The following is a 15,308-nucleotide window of genomic DNA, read 5'->3' on the forward strand; positions in this document are numbered from 1 at the left end:
TTCATTTTTATGTATCCGGTAATCTTGTTGAACCTGTTATTTCCTGTAGGATTTTTTTTTTCTTAGAATATCTACATAAATCATTCTGCCGTCTTCACAGAATTTTCCCTCTGTCCAATCTGCATACCTGTTCTTTTTCCTGCCTTTCCACACTGGCTGTGCAATCCAGAACAACGCTGAGGAAAAGAACACCCCCCACCCCCAGGCCAGGTCCCAGAATGAGGGGGAAGCGCCGCTCTTCCTCAAGTGTGAGTCCACAGGAGATCTGGACATAAACGCCCCCTCGGATGATCAAGCCTGTTCTATTGTGCTCCTGAAAGTTTTTAAAATCATATTTATATTGATTTTAAAAGTAGGTGTCGGGCTTGTCTTGCATTCATTCCTTGGACAATTTCTACTTGATCATGGTGCATGTGTGCATATTCATATATTTATATTCCAGTTGCTTAAAAATTGCTACGTTTACACCCATATTTATGTGGCTGTTGTTCTGTTTGATTTGGTTTTTCTTGTGATGTCATGGCTGCTTTTGGAGTCATGGCAAGCTGACCTTGCAAAGCAACAGAGAAGTACCCCCTTGGCTTTTCTTGTGCTCAGTGTCACAGTAGCTTTATTTCTTATTTAAATTTGGGGAGGGTTCTGCAGTGAGGATATCTGGTGTTCTTGGTAGAAAACCCCCAATCTGAAAATAGAAGAGTGTGCCTTTGCAGTCTGTGGGCACAGTGCACGGCATGGAGGAGGAGGGAAATCCAATTTGAAAATAGAAGAGTGTGCCTTTGCAGTCTGTGGCACAGTGCACGGCACGGGGAAGGAGGGGAACGAAGGTGTGCAAACCCTTGCCTGAGTGAACGCTTCCAGCACCCAGCTTCACCAGTGTCTCCTCAACTTCGGCGATAATGAAAAGAGCAATGCAAACGGTGTCCATAGAAAGTTTGCAGCAATCGATACAATGTTTCTTTTCTTTCTTCCTTTATGTGCATTAGTGTGGGGTGTCCGATCCTGTGGAACCAGAGTTCCAGACAGTTGCCAGTTGCCCTGTGGGTGCTGGGAATTGAACCTGTGTCCTCCTGAAGAGCGGCCAGTGCCCTTAACTGCTGAGCCATCTCTCCAGCTCCATTTTTTTTATTCTTTTTAGGTGTATTTGTACGTTTATGAAATATATTATCTAATACATATAGAATGTGATAATCAAGTTAAGATAGTAAACATTTTCATCTCTTCAATCATTAATCGTGGCCTATCAGAATTTTCCTATTTTCTAGTCATTTTTAATATATCACATTGCAGGAGGAGTTTCCTTTTGTTGTTATTTGTTTTGGTTTTGAGTTACAATCTCACTAGGTGGGCCTGGCTAGAACTCTCTTTGTAGACCAGGCTGGCCTTGAACTTGCAGTGATGGTCCTGCCTCAGCCTCTGGAGTGCTAGGATTACAGGAGTAAGCCACTATGCCCTCCAGCTCCCCGTTCCTCTGGTCTCAGCCCCTCTCATGTCAGGCTGCCGTGCTGGGAAGCCGAAGATGCCTGGGAATAATGTTGTTCCCTCCATTCCATCCTTTAGAAAAAAAAATGAACTTAGCAAAACGCCTAGGAGCTCAGAATAAGAGGGGAAAGGGAGGAGAACGAAGAGGGGGAGGGAGGGAGAGGAGGGCAGGAGATCCACATCCACATTACTATGACCCCTTGGCAAGTTTCGTATCATCCATGTTGGCTGTGTAGACAAAGTGAAATGACTTTGCTAATCTCCTGAGCTCACCCTTCCCTCCTCCACGGTCTGTTCTGTGAAGACTGACTTCTGCCTAGAAATCCAGCTTCTTCTAGAAAAACCCCAGGTTTTCTCAAACCCTTCCTTCAAAGCCACACTAATTAAGCTTGGCATGGTGGCACAGGTGTGTAAACCCAGCAAAGACTCAGAAGGCCGAGACAGGAGGATCACAAGCCCAGGCTAGCCTGGACTACCTGGCAAGATCCAGACCAGCTGTGGGCTGCACAGTCAGACTCTCACTCATCAAAACACACCCCAAACCATTTATAAACTCTGCCATACTGTTTACCACTTAGTGGGTTCTGCACACACCCTTTTAGACTCACTATGTAGTCCTGGCTAGCCTTGAGTTATTATGTAGACCAGGCTGGCCTCGGGATTGTAGTTTCTGCCTCTGCCTACTGATTAAATCCTGGGACTAAAGTCCTTCAACACCGTGCCTCTTTTCTTACTGCGCATCACTGTGCTGGACACACAGCTCAATGGATGATTCAGCTGCAACAGAAACAATTACATGCCAGGCTCCCTCTTTGCCGTGGTTAGAACAGCCACAAGTTACCAAGAACTGTGAAAACTGGGTCTAAGGGAAGGAAGGGCACTGGAAATGATCCTGAAAGCCGTTGAAACCAGAATTTCCAAACTGAGATTCTGTAATGACACTTCAAATTGTTTTAAACATATTAGTTACATGAATACATGACTAAGTACCACCCTAGGGGCACTGATGAACAGACTTCGTTAGGGTAATTCATTTGGTTCCTCCTCGGCCTTCTCCAACACAGACCCTGGAAATGGAAAGAGAGATGCTTTTCCCTGCATCTGGTTTGAGAACAGTATCTGAATGGTTCTCACCACTTGGCATGCATCTTTAATGGCTAATTTTAGGGTTAGGAGGGGACATACAAAAATGAGCCTGGGGCATCTTGTCCCAGAAAGCAAGCAAGCAAAAGAAAAAAAAAAAAAAAGATGGAGACAGCACAAGAGATACAGGAGGCAGCTGAAAAGAGCCCCCATTGCCAGTGCTGGGAGGAATGGACAACAGAATAATCCTAGATAACAGCCCAAAGAAGGAGTTCGTACTGATACAGATGATTAAATAAATGGGGGGGGGGGCACAAATTTGAATGCAGAACTCAAAACAATTTATGTCAATAGTATATGCTCAGGGATCTAAGTTTAAGTTGAGAATGGAACTCTACCCACCTAAGAACAGTGTCTGGCTAAGGATGTAGCTCGGCTGTGGGGTGCCTGCCTGTCACGGATGAAGCCATAGACTCAGTCCCTCATACCACATGAACCTGGTGTGGTGGTGTGTGCCTGCAACCCCAGCATGCAGGAGGGTGAGGCCAGAGGATCAGCTGTTCAGGGTCATTCTTGGCTACTTTAAGAGCCTTTGAAGCCAGCCTGAGCTATGTAAGACCCTACTTGGGCGTGAGGGGTGGAGGATTGGATCCCTAGTGACTGGCTTACAGAGTATAAAATGGAAAGTGGAAAATGACGTTAGAGACACCGGGCACAAGCCACTCAGCCACATGGTCGAGGAGACTCTCACAACACACAGCCTTGCTTGGATGTGACAGTTTAGAGACAAACCCCATAGCCAGGCAATCTCCCACATTGGAGAGGCTAAGGCTTAGCCTGGGCTACACAGTGAGATCCTATCTACTCTGAGGCACATTCCACCAAGTAGCTGACCTCTAAACGGTCATCAAAAACACTTAAGATACCGTCACAGCCTACAGACACCGAAGGAAACATGACAACTAACTGTAAAATGGCATCCTGCATGGGATGCTGGGGCAGAAAAAGGACACAGCAGCAACTAATAAAATCCAAATAGAGTTTGAAATTCAGTTACTGATGTACCATTATTTCAACAGTTATGGTGAACGTGCCACATCTGGATGTTAACAAAGCTGGGGCTAGAGTCTTTGCTCCTTCTCTGGGGCTCTGGAGCCATTCTAAAATTAAAAGGGTTGGTTTGGGTACTGAGGCTTGAACCCAGGGCCTCCCGAGTACCAGGCAGGTACTCTACCACTGAGCCACAGCTTGACCGGGCTTGTCTTCCTCACTGTGCTTGCTTTCATTACAGGGTGCTGGGGACAGTTTCGTGGGGGCTCTGGCCTTCTACCTGGCCTACTACCCAAGTCTATCCTTGGAAGAAATGCTCAAGAGAGCAAATTTCATCGCCACAGTCAGCGTCCAGGCTGCAGGAACACAGTCCTCGTATCCACACAAGAGAGACCTTCCTCTTGCTCTGTTCTGACTGCTGCTGCCCCCAAATACATGTAATCTGGAAATAAAATGCACGTGGGTGTGGCCATTCTTAGCTCACAATTACTAGAAAAATGCCCTTCCTCTGTAAAGATTATGTTCATTTATGAAGTCATCAAGCCTTGACTCAGAGCGATGCTTTGCTTTTTCATATTCACAACGTCAACTAGAATTAGGTTCCACCCTCAGAATCCATACAAACAGTACTACTATGTAGAGAGCAGCAAATTCTAGTGTTGAATGCACGCTGGGCAGCAGAGTTTAGAGCCAGAGCAAAGAATGTTCCAGAGGGAAAGGGGGTAGCAGTGGGTTCTCCCAAGCACCTTCTGGGAGAGAGAGCTAATACCCTTTAGCCTACGTTGTCAGACTTGCTTGGGGGGCTAGGGATGTCGCTCAGTTGGCAGAGTGCATGCATGAGGCACAGGGCTTCATCCCTGCCTAAGCTGATGTGGGCACACGCCTGTAATCCCAGCGCCTAGGAGGTGGAGAGAGACCAGCAGTTCAAGATAGCCTCAGCTGCACTGCAAATTTGATACACCCTAGACTACATGAAATCCTGTCAAGAGAAGGGGGGGGGGGATGGAGGGACAGAGGGAGGAAGGGAGGGAGAAACCTCAATGGTGGAGGTGCTTGCCACAGTTCTTGGGTCCCAACTCCCAGCAAGTTGTTCTGTTTACATTTTCTGAGAGCTGCTTGGTTCCCTCCAAAATCACAGACTGGACCTTGGGACACACACTTGTTATTTGGGGACAGCACTGGTTCTGGATGCTTATGGCCAGGGAGACACTACATTTTCTCAGGCATTTTAAATGAAGTAGGATACGGACTAGCAATCTGAAACAACTCATCTTTCTCTTCAAGTCAAAAATCTGTGGGGGAAAAAAAAATGGAGGAGGCTGGGGAGTTTGGAAAAATGGTGGGAAAGGTGATGATGAGGAGAGGCAGCAGTCATAGGTGAACACAGGGGCTATCAGAGTTGGCCTTGGAATACCACCACTCCCGGAGCAGCTGTATGGAACATACCATGGCTTCTTGTAAAAGAGAGGTGCAATCCAGTCTCTGCCGTCCTCAGAGCCTGTGACCACTCTGGAGTGCACAGCTAGTCCAGGGCAGCCTAATTACCTGGTGGGAGCTTGTCTCTAACCTCAAAGCATAAACCACCCGTCTCCGGCAGCTGTTTGAGAAGACGGACCAATGGCAGCGTTCCTAACGACCCAACACAAACCAAAGCAGATGTTCCTCCCCTTCTTCCAGCTGCAGGGCAGTTACTCCAGCACTTCCCGGAGCACTGTCCTGTGGAGGCACGCACGAGGAGCAGCCTGGGAGCCTTGCTCAAGTCTCACCGTGGAAACGGCTTCTCTCGTGCGAGACAGTAATTATTTCTTGGTAAGGGGGTCAGTTGTTTGTTTTGTTTTCAAGTTTCAAATAGTAGGGGAAAATATCACTAGGAGACAAGAGCACAGGCTATTTCGACATTTTTTTATTAATGCCTATAAAAACTACAGAGAGAGAGAGCTATCTGGTCTCTGTGAAGAACTCTTTCACGGCACTGTTCCTTCACAGCGGCCTTCACCTCACCAGCGGCCATGCTGTGCGGTTCCTCTTCGTCAGTACACACTGCAGGTCTCTGAGCCAGGGCCTCACCTCCGTCTTCCCGTTTATGAATCAAATTCACTCTCAGTCCATTGCTTAGAGGGAGCGTATTTTTTTCTGTTCCACGAAGAGAACTTTTTTGTTCACTGTGAGGCAAGAAAAAGGGGTTGTAGCAGAAAACCAGGAAGTGCCATCATTTCATCAACACACACACATCATGCCCCGGTCCTCTCCTTTTCCCTTTGACATGAGGATGAGCGATGTCAAACCCAGCTGAGGCCAGAAGACAGACAGAAACGGGGAAGAAGCCCAGAAGGTCACCGGCCACTGAGCACTGTCCTCGACAGGCCGCAAAGTCATCATCTCAATCACGGTGAGATACTGGGGACAGACGTGTCAAACTCTGACTCGGGGTCCACTCTCAGAGTGGGTAAGCAAGAACTGGCCGGGCATGGGGCTCCAGAACAGCACTGAGAGCTGAGCAGTCCGCAGAGGAACGCGGTCAGAAGGAGGGCAAATACCACACCCTCCACTGTCTAGATGGCTGCACACCCAAAGAGGACCAGTCCAGGTCAGCAATGCTCAATACTGCAACTCACAGAGTAGCTCCCCAAAACACAAGTGCCACCTGCCTGCCTTGGTGAGAGACTGGAGCTAGATGCTGGGAAAGGAGGCTTTCACAGAGCCCCAGTGTCCTAAAGTCCACCATCTGCCTCCAGTCAAACCTAACACACACACACACACACACACACACACACACACACATACACACGCACACACACGCACACTCGCACACACGCACACACGCACGCATGCGCCTAACTACCTGACCTGATTCTCCTTCGCCAGAAAAACAAGATAGACAGCCAAAGGAAACCCAGGAGGCCAAAGGACCATGCGACCTCACAACTCTTCACCGATCCTGACCATACAGGCATTTCAACTTTGTTTTCTCTTCTTCTACAATGAAAATGGATATATTCCTTACTAAATTCCCAAACCATGATGAAGAATTAGCTAGAGAGCTTATTAAAATACATAGCTGCAGGCTGAAGAGAAAAGCTCAGTGGTTATGAGCGTTGATTGCCTTTCCAAAGGACCCAGGTTCAATTCCCAGCACCTACACGCTAGCTAACAACCATCCATAATTCCAGTTCCAGGGCATCTGGCATCCTCCTCTAGCCTCTGCAAACACCAGGTACACTCGTGTTACGTGGACATACAGTAGCCAAATCACCCTTACAAAAACAAAGTAATGAAATAAAAATCTAAATATATTGCATTTCTCACCTCTAGCCTAATTCCAGTTCAGAAGCAGGAATTCAACTATTTTTTTTTTAATTCTCTAGGCAGCTGAACTTAAGAACCATTAACCAGTTGAGAGAAATGCACTAAATTAATAAAATACAAAGACATTATATAAGGGGTACTGTTCACAGAGTTCAAATCACTGACAACATGAGAGAATACCTTCATGCTCTGAGAAGCAATCAGGAGTTATTAAATGGCCATGTCCAGAAGTCACTGATTATTAAGCCTTAAACCGGTCAAGGTGTACACACCTGTAATCCCAGCACTGGGGGGGGGGGACACGAGGCAGATCTTTGTGGGTTCCAGGCCTAATACCAAGTTCCAGGTCAGCCAGTGATACACAGAGACTCTGTCTCAAAAAAACAGCAACAAATAGAACAAAGCTTTAAACATTAAAATTCCTTTATTCTCTGTATTTATCCCTTTAATTAGGAGTTAAGTGCACAGGGCAGTGGCAAGCACTGCAGTTTAAAGAGACCCTGATTTAATACAGTAGTGTACCCTGTATTAAATGTGATGAGCATGTGAAAACCCAGTAACGCTTACGAACCTGGAGACCTGGAGATCGGAGCAAATGTGGTGAATGCCTGTAATCCCAGCACTCAGACAGCAGGAACAGGGCAAGTTCAAGTCCAAGGCCACCTTGGGCTACACGGGACATGAGGCTCCCTACCCCACCCCACCCCACCCCACCAAAAAAAAACAGAAACAGGTTGGGCATTGTGATCCCAGAGGGAGGCAGAGGCGGGTAGATCTCTGAGTCCCAGGCCAGCCAAGGACATACAATGAGACCCTGTTTCAAAATTAAAAAAGAAAAGAGGGGAAAAGAGTCAGACTTCAGGGAGAAGTCGAGCTTACTCCCTCAAGCACAGTGACACCTGGACGCAGAGGCTCGGGTCACAGGGCCACAGCGCAGGGCAGCACCCGCCCGCCCACTGAGTGCCAGTACTGAAACCATAAATAAAAACAGCTAAGAGGCAGGAACAAGAACATCAGCGGAGCTCTGACCGCTGGGCCGACGGCAGCAGGAGAGGTCCTGACTCTTCTGATCTGGTTAGTCTGTGGCCGCTGGGCTGTGCTAGGGGTTGACTTAGGACCTCGCAGACAGAACACAGGAACTCAAGCACGGAGCCACGCACATCCCCCGCCAAGGTCCTGAGCTGAGACAAGGCCGGTGCTCTAGCCACCTTTCCTGCTGAGTGCATCCACCATCCCTCACGAGGCTCCTCTTGAACCAATGGAGACCATCACAGAAAACCACACCAGGACACAACAAAGATCCCCAACAGATCCACCCACGTCAGAGCTCCTGATCTGTGGCTCAGGGGACGTCGTGGAAGAGGGGCAGAGAGACTGTGAGAGCCCGAGGACCAAGAAGTCTAAGGTGGAACAGTCTCTCCTGGAAATGGCTGCATAAACCAGACTGGAACAAGGGCAGGATCATGGACATGGTAACATGAAAGGGGAAAACGTCACGGGGTCCCACTCCTAGACAAATTACACACAGCTAATGGCTGCCAGGAGAATTAGTCTCTCCCAAGGACGAGTCCCTTACTGACTGTCCAGTGAACACTGGTCAGCCCTGATGTGCACATACACACATCTGCATATAACAATAATGGGAAAAGGCCATCAGCTTGGAGGGACCATCCGAGGGGTTCCACGGAGGATGGCTGAGAGGAGCTGCAGGGAGGAGAGGAGCAATATAATGGATTTCAGTTAAAATGTATTTTTTAAAAACATTAGAAGATCAAACTGGCCCCATGTACTGGAAACAGCAGAAGGGCTGGGTTCTACCATGGACCCCAAGGAGCTTGCACAATACTCAAGAGTGCCTGCACGAGGTCCTGGGAAGGACGGAAGGACTATAGCTCCACTCGTCCTCCGCCCCAGCCCCTGCGCAAGTATCAAAACCCTCTCTCTCCTCTCCGTTCCCTCCCTGGTGTGAAAGACAACCCCACCCCTCAGAGCCGTTGCCAGATAAACAGGGAGCACTCATGTGAGTTGAGCTGAAATGACACACTGTTATCCACAACACTAAACATAATGTAATTTTCAGTCAAAATATTTGCTGTTTAATTCCTAGAAGAATGAATCTGTCAAGTTCTTTCCCTAAAGCCAACCTAAATCTATTCTGTTCCAATTAAAGTCTGTATTGCCTTGTTTAGTGATCCACAGAATTAAAACTGACAAGTTTTCTTTCTCTTCATGATAAACAAAGTTTAATACGCTTATGCCTCAGCCTTTAATCCTTCCTCCTTGGCATCCTATATGAAGAAAGGAGTCTAAGGACAGAGGTGGGGGCTGGAGATGTCTCAGGGGTGTCAAGGGGACCCGGGTTCGCTTCCCAGCACCCACATGGTGGTCCACAATCATCCGGAACTCCAGTTTCAGGGAACCCGACGCCCTTTCTGACCTCCATGGGCAACACAAACACACACAGGATGCACATACACACACATGCAGGTAAAACACTCACAAATGAGTGAGTGTGTGTGTGTGTGTGTGTGTGTGTGTGTGTGTGTGTGTGTGTGTAAAATAGGCAGATGCAGCTGGTGTTGCCTCCAAGCACTCTGTGAAACGGTCAACTGACTGGGAATCCTGTATTTCATTCCTGATTTGCTTCATTAGAGACTAACAGAACATTAGCTGCCAACCAACTTTACTCATGGCAATAAAATGATGGGAAACGGCCAGATTCTCTGGTACCCTGAGCAAAGCTGGCCCCAAGGCAAACATCTTCATCATGGCAAATCTGCAGGGTATCCCATAGAAGAACAGGAAGTCAGACATCGGCTACCCCAGGACATTACCTTCTCCAGAAAAGACACTCTGCTACCAAGGTTCAAACATTTCCTATTAGAAAACCTAGTTGTGGCTGGACATGGTGGCGCACACCTTTATTCCCAGTACTCAGGAGGCAGAGGCAGGTGGATCTCTCTGAGTTCAAGGCCAGCCTGGTCTACAAAGCCAGCCAAAATTGTACACAGAGAAAACCTGTCATGAAAAACCAAAAAGAACAGAACAGAAAAGAAAACCTAGTTGTGTACAGGAAGCTGACATTTGAACTTGTGGTCAGAGGTCCTTACCTAGGTCAAACAAAACTATCTGGCAAATCCTAACTTCCCAACACCCCCTCCACACTAAGGATGAAATTCCAACACATAGTTCAACTACCACAGAAGCTCATTTAATAAACACTTATTAACACTGTGTGGGCTCCTAAAAGGGTGGGCTTCCACCAACAGTGGCTGGATTTGTGAGTGGACAATCTAGCCTTTGGAACATATCTCTCTTCTTAATTTATTGCAATTATTTATTGTACGCATATGGGGGCGGGGTACATGTATGCCACGGCAGATGTGTGTAGGTGAGAGAACATTCTCTCCTCCTACTCTGTGGGCTGCACTGATGGAACTCAGGTCACCAGGCTTACTGGCCTCAATCAACGGAGCCATCTCATCAGCCCAAGCGCGTCTCTTTTAGACAACTTTGAAGTTAGCATTTACTATGGCATTTTTGGTAGCTAGCACAATAGAAAATCAACTCTTCTGCCCCAATGTACCAACATATACTCATTTAGTTCACATCTGAACCTTGTAACCGCCAGACCACGCCTCCCCTTTGCAGACAGCTGCTGCCTATTCTCTGCCTGGCTGATTTCCTACCTTTACGGAACCAACCCTTCCCAGGGACGCTGCCTGACTATCCCAGCTCAAATCATCTCCCAACAGCCCCAGCCTTATTCCATCCCCGGGACCTCACTCACAGCACTTATTATCACACTGTCACTTCCTCCCTCTCCCTCCCGAACCAACTAGAAATGCCAAAAGCAGAGACTGTGTCCTGGTGTACCCAAACCCGGCACGGCAGCTAGCTAGTGCCGTAATAAACATGGTGAATGAACGTCATGATTCCAAAGGGGCCACAAAACCACCAAAGACAGTCATTCAGGAAAGGAGTCAGAAGGCCCTGAAAGCTTTTGCCCTGCTGTGACATCACTTCTCTGAGTCTTACCGATTGGATCATAATGCAGAAGACTCAGCTTTTCTCGGAGTCGGCTTCTCTTGTGGTTGAAGGAGAAACCTGTTCCAGCTTGGCTCACCAGCCTCACCAGAATGGTCCTAAGATCAAGAAGTACACTGTTATGAGCTCAGGAAACACACTAGGCCACCACGAACACACAGCACGCCATGCGAATTTTGTGGAGTCACAGTAGTCATGAATATTACTCGGCCCTAAGAAGGGTCCACGCTATGACAGTCTATATTTCCCATAAAGAAATTTCAGTGGCTCTGAATCCCAAGAGAGTCACCTACAGGGACCCTGTAACCACCTCACCAAACAGCAGACGTAATCAAGTCAAGTCAGAGAAAGAGCCTCTGATGCCACTCCCATGAGGAGCAGAAGCCAGGTAGAACATCCAAGAGTACGTGGTCACAGCTGGCCTATGGCAACCTTGAAGATGGCTGCCTCAAGAAAGCCAGTCTTCCAAAGTGACTAATAGCAGTAAAATCAGGAAGGGACAAAATCAAGAGATCTGAAGTTTCACACCATTAATGCACAAGCCTTGGGCACCTTCATATTTCACTTTAATTAGTCATCCAAACCATAAAACATATTGTCTGCCTCCCCGGGCCCTTGAACACCTGTACTGTTACTTGGACATATGTGTGCTACCTTTGTCTCCCCACAGAAGACATCATTTCTCATGCCATTCCCAAACAAATGTGAAGCATCTAAGACCTAGGGCCAAATGCATGCTGGGCAAATCCTCTCCTACTGAATTCTGTCCAGCCCTCTGTTTATTTTTCTAAGTTTTCAGACAGCCTGAGTGAGTTGCCCAGACTGACTATGAACTTGCTCTAGGCTCCTAAGTAGTTAGAGTTATTGGTTTGCACCACAGAACTGGCATCATTGCTTTTAATTCATCAACAAATATTGTGATAGTCTTCAGAGGCACTGTTCTGAACATGCATTTGGCCCTAGGTTCAATCCCCAGTACTGGGGGATGGGGGTGGGGTTACATAATTATTCAATCATTCATAAAGATTCAAAAAAATCTCTATGGGGTTCTTACTCTGTGACGAGCCCTACAAGAAGCATAAAACTAAGTCTACGTCCTTTAGGGACTAAAATTACAGTACAGATGAACTGGCACATAAAGAAAAAGGCAGGGCCTATTTCTACCCTCTAGTACACCTGCCTAATGTCTAGCTATACACTTTTTCTAGTGCTTAGACTGATTTCCAAACTAAAAAACAGGCTCTAGGATTTAATCAAATCATAGCACATCTGGAGATTCGCAGAAGACTGCGGGCAAGAGCTTCTTGGTCCTCCTTCTGGGGAAATAGAATTTTGGTGGTGATCCAAACAGAGCAACAGCCTGACAGCTTGCTTAGGAACAAAACAATGAACCGAGAGGATAAATTCTGAGATTCAAAAAGAAGCCAAAGGTCCTTTAAACAAAGGGCAGGACTACCCACTGGAGTTACTCGGTGGGACAGGAGGGAAACAGGACAGTCCTCAAACTGATTTTTAATTTTACCTCAGTGTAAATGTGACACTTTGGAAGAGGCCAGATTTCCAACTATGCTCTTCTCCTGGGCAGTAATGGGTACTCTTGGGAGATGCTGGGCAGCGGGTACCACAGCTGCCTATCAGCCGCAAACTTGGAAGAGGAAGCAGCCAATCATGCATAAGTACTGAGTCGATAAGCTACGTGTTCTGTGGTTTAGGTATATCAAATGCATTTTTAGTTTATGGATCTGCACCCAGGGCAGAAATATCATCACTATCAACTCAAGATGCATCTGTAATTTTTTTTTTCAAGGCATTCACACCGACAAAGTAATTAACCAAATAAATAACCCCAAATCAACTTGGTCTGAGAAACAGACACACTGGCAGCAGCCGGACTACCAACCCCAATAGAAACACGCCAAGTTTAAATAAAACCAACACTTTTTACTTACTTTGACTTGCTCTTGGCAACTGTTTTTGGGGAAAGGTTGGAAGAGAAAAATAAAAAGATATATTTATTATTTATTTTATTCAATAAACCATCCTAATAACCCAACAACACTTAGGGACTATGCCACGCTTACCCTAAAATAACTTCCCTGGATATTAGAGAGTAATCAAACCAACAAAATTGGGAACCTTTTTTTTTTTTTTAAGACAATCCATGGAGCTGACTGGCGCCTTAAAATCTTTCTAAAGTAGTATGTGCTCTATTTGCAACTATTTGCATGCAGTACAACAAAGCCTCTCCGTTTCAGCAAGTGAACTTTGCAAACCGCAGCCAAGTCACGTGAGGTGGAGCCGGAGGACGGACCGGGTCATGCACCGCGGCTGCCCGGAGAGTGATCCTCCGGCCTCCGCACCCGACCCTGAAGCCCGACCCGGAAGGTGCACGCGCGGGCGGGGTGGCAGCTTCCCCGCCGGGCCCTGCACCCCGCCGGGCTCCGCCTCACCACCTGCCTGTCACCGCCTCGGCCCTGCCGCCGCCCCAGACCAACTTACAAGAGACGGCCGAAAGCAGCATGGCGTCGGTCCCGGGACTATCGTCCCAGGCCGGCTTCAAGAGCTGGTTGAACAACTGCTTCCGGGGCACCAGCCGGTTCCGGTAGAGGGCTCAGGAAGTTGATCTTAGAAGCCACGCCCTCTGGGGGGGGGGGAATGGTCCTTGAATTCTCTGACTCTGCTTTATAGGCAGTGAGTTTTGTCGTATTATGGGATGGACCCTCCTCCACGGAAAAGTTAATACTGCCTGATATCACAAACTTCACCTCTGCCTGGCTCCAAACACGGGTGCCTTTCCCACTACTTTTTTTTAATGCCTGTGGCAAGGAGCCCTCCCTCATTGTTGACTTCATGCCCCAATTAATAATCACGATTTTATTATTTTTGCTGTTGTTGTTTTTGCTTAAGTTTGTGTGTTTATAATAATTCTCCCTATTTTATTTTTCTAATCTGTTCCTGGATTTACTTAGTTTTATGTGTCTAAGTGTTTTGTTTGCTTGCGTATTTGTACACCACCGGTGTGCCTGGTAGCGGAGGAGTTCAGAAGAGTGCCTAGGATCTCCGGGAATGGGAGTGTTAGGATGGTTGTGAGCCACCGTGTGGGCACTGGGAACCAAACCCAGGTCCTCTGCAAGAGTAACAAGTACTCATGTCGGCTGAGCCATCTCTCCAGTCCCTTGTTGTTATTGTTATTGTTGTTGTTGTCTTAAGTGATTGTCCCAATCACCTTGTTAAACCTATAATAGTATTTCCACTTCCACTGAGGATGAGAGTGATTGACTTGACCAAGGTTGCTGAAGTTGTGAGTGGAAAGTCTTGGTCTTGAACCCAAATCTTCAGAATCCAGAGGTTATATTTTTAAATTTTCAAATATGATAGGCATGTATTGAGTGCTAGTCTAGCCAAAGCAGAGTTCCAGGTTCACTAAAGAAACTGTCTTAAAATGATTGATAGATAGATAGATAGATAGATAGATAGATAGGGTGGAGAAGAAGGAAACTGACATTGACCTCTGGCCTCCACACATGCACCAGTGCACATGTATATACAAACTATACAACACATAGACAGAAAAGAGATACCATATGAACTATCTTGAATTCTCTTTTTTATTTTATGTGCATTGGTATTTTGCCATGGGTGTTGGGTCACCTAAAACTGGAGTTACAGACAGTTGTGAGCAACCATGTGGGTGCTGGGAATTGAACCCAGGTCCTCTGGAAGAGCAGTCAGTGTTCTTAACTGCTGAGCCATCTCTCCGGCCCCTGTCCTGAATTCTTGAATGGAGTATGAAGGAAACAATGGCTTTCTCCTCTCATTAGCTATACTTACCTGTTATTTACACGCAACACAGTGTTGGCAGCTGGGGAGTTGATTAAGATGATTACTAATCCAGATGGAATTTGTGATTTGCTCTTTCTTTTCCACCTTAGAAAGTGCGGAACAATAAAAGCATTCTGACAGTCCAGAAGGGAAAGGTGTGATTCTATGAGACACCACGGTTTATCTGGATCTCAACCCAGAGAAGTAGGTGGAGGAAGTGGGAATCCACAGTGGGTCCTGGGTTGAACAAAGCACCTGCTTCATGTTGATGAACACGTTATTTCCAATACTTAGCAATGGGGGTCAGATCTCTTCTGTATGCTGGGAAGGCCCTGACTGCACACCATCCAGATGTGTCTGTCACACGTATGCCCTACCTGACTCCTTTGGGACCTAGAGCTATTGTTCTTGTCCACAAGGTCAGTGACGTGAGCTCCCTAACCTATTCCACAGGCCAGGGAACATGGGTGCTAGTGGAGGGGAAGCCACAGGAGGAAGCTGTTTCCTGCAAAGAGACGGTA

The 15,308-nt window shown here is 47.0% G+C and overlaps 2 protein-coding genes across 2 annotated transcripts in view; one reads left to right on the forward strand and one right to left on the reverse strand.

Annotated features, from left to right (window-relative positions):
* The window catches only part of Rbks (ribokinase), an 80,857-nt gene extending 76,692 nt beyond the window's left edge, over positions 1 to 4,165 (forward strand). The window contains exon 8 of the mRNA XM_028873981.2: positions 3,854 to 4,165. Within this exon, the coding sequence (XP_028729814.1) occupies positions 3,854 to 4,027 (174 nt within the window). The 3' untranslated portion in view covers positions 4,028 to 4,165. The remainder of the gene's footprint in view (positions 1 to 3,853) is intronic.
* A 1,335-nt stretch (positions 4,166 to 5,500) lies between these two features.
* Positions 5,501 to 13,554, reverse strand: Mrpl33 (mitochondrial ribosomal protein L33). Its single transcript, XM_028874016.2, has 4 exons — positions 13,465 to 13,554; positions 12,915 to 12,933; positions 10,957 to 11,063; positions 5,501 to 5,774 (listed from the first exon to the last, which is right to left on the reverse strand). The coding sequence occupies exons 1-4, from the start codon at positions 13,484 to 13,486 to the stop codon at positions 5,725 to 5,727; spliced, it is 198 nt and encodes a 65-aa protein (XP_028729849.1). The 5' UTR covers positions 13,487 to 13,554; the 3' UTR covers positions 5,501 to 5,724.
* Positions 13,555 to 15,308: the final 1,754 nt, after the last annotated feature.

Source organism: Peromyscus leucopus, chromosome 22 (genome assembly GCF_004664715.2).
Source record: "Peromyscus leucopus breed LL Stock chromosome 22, UCI_PerLeu_2.1, whole genome shotgun sequence".
NCBI lineage: Eukaryota > Metazoa > Chordata > Mammalia > Rodentia > Cricetidae > Peromyscus > Peromyscus leucopus.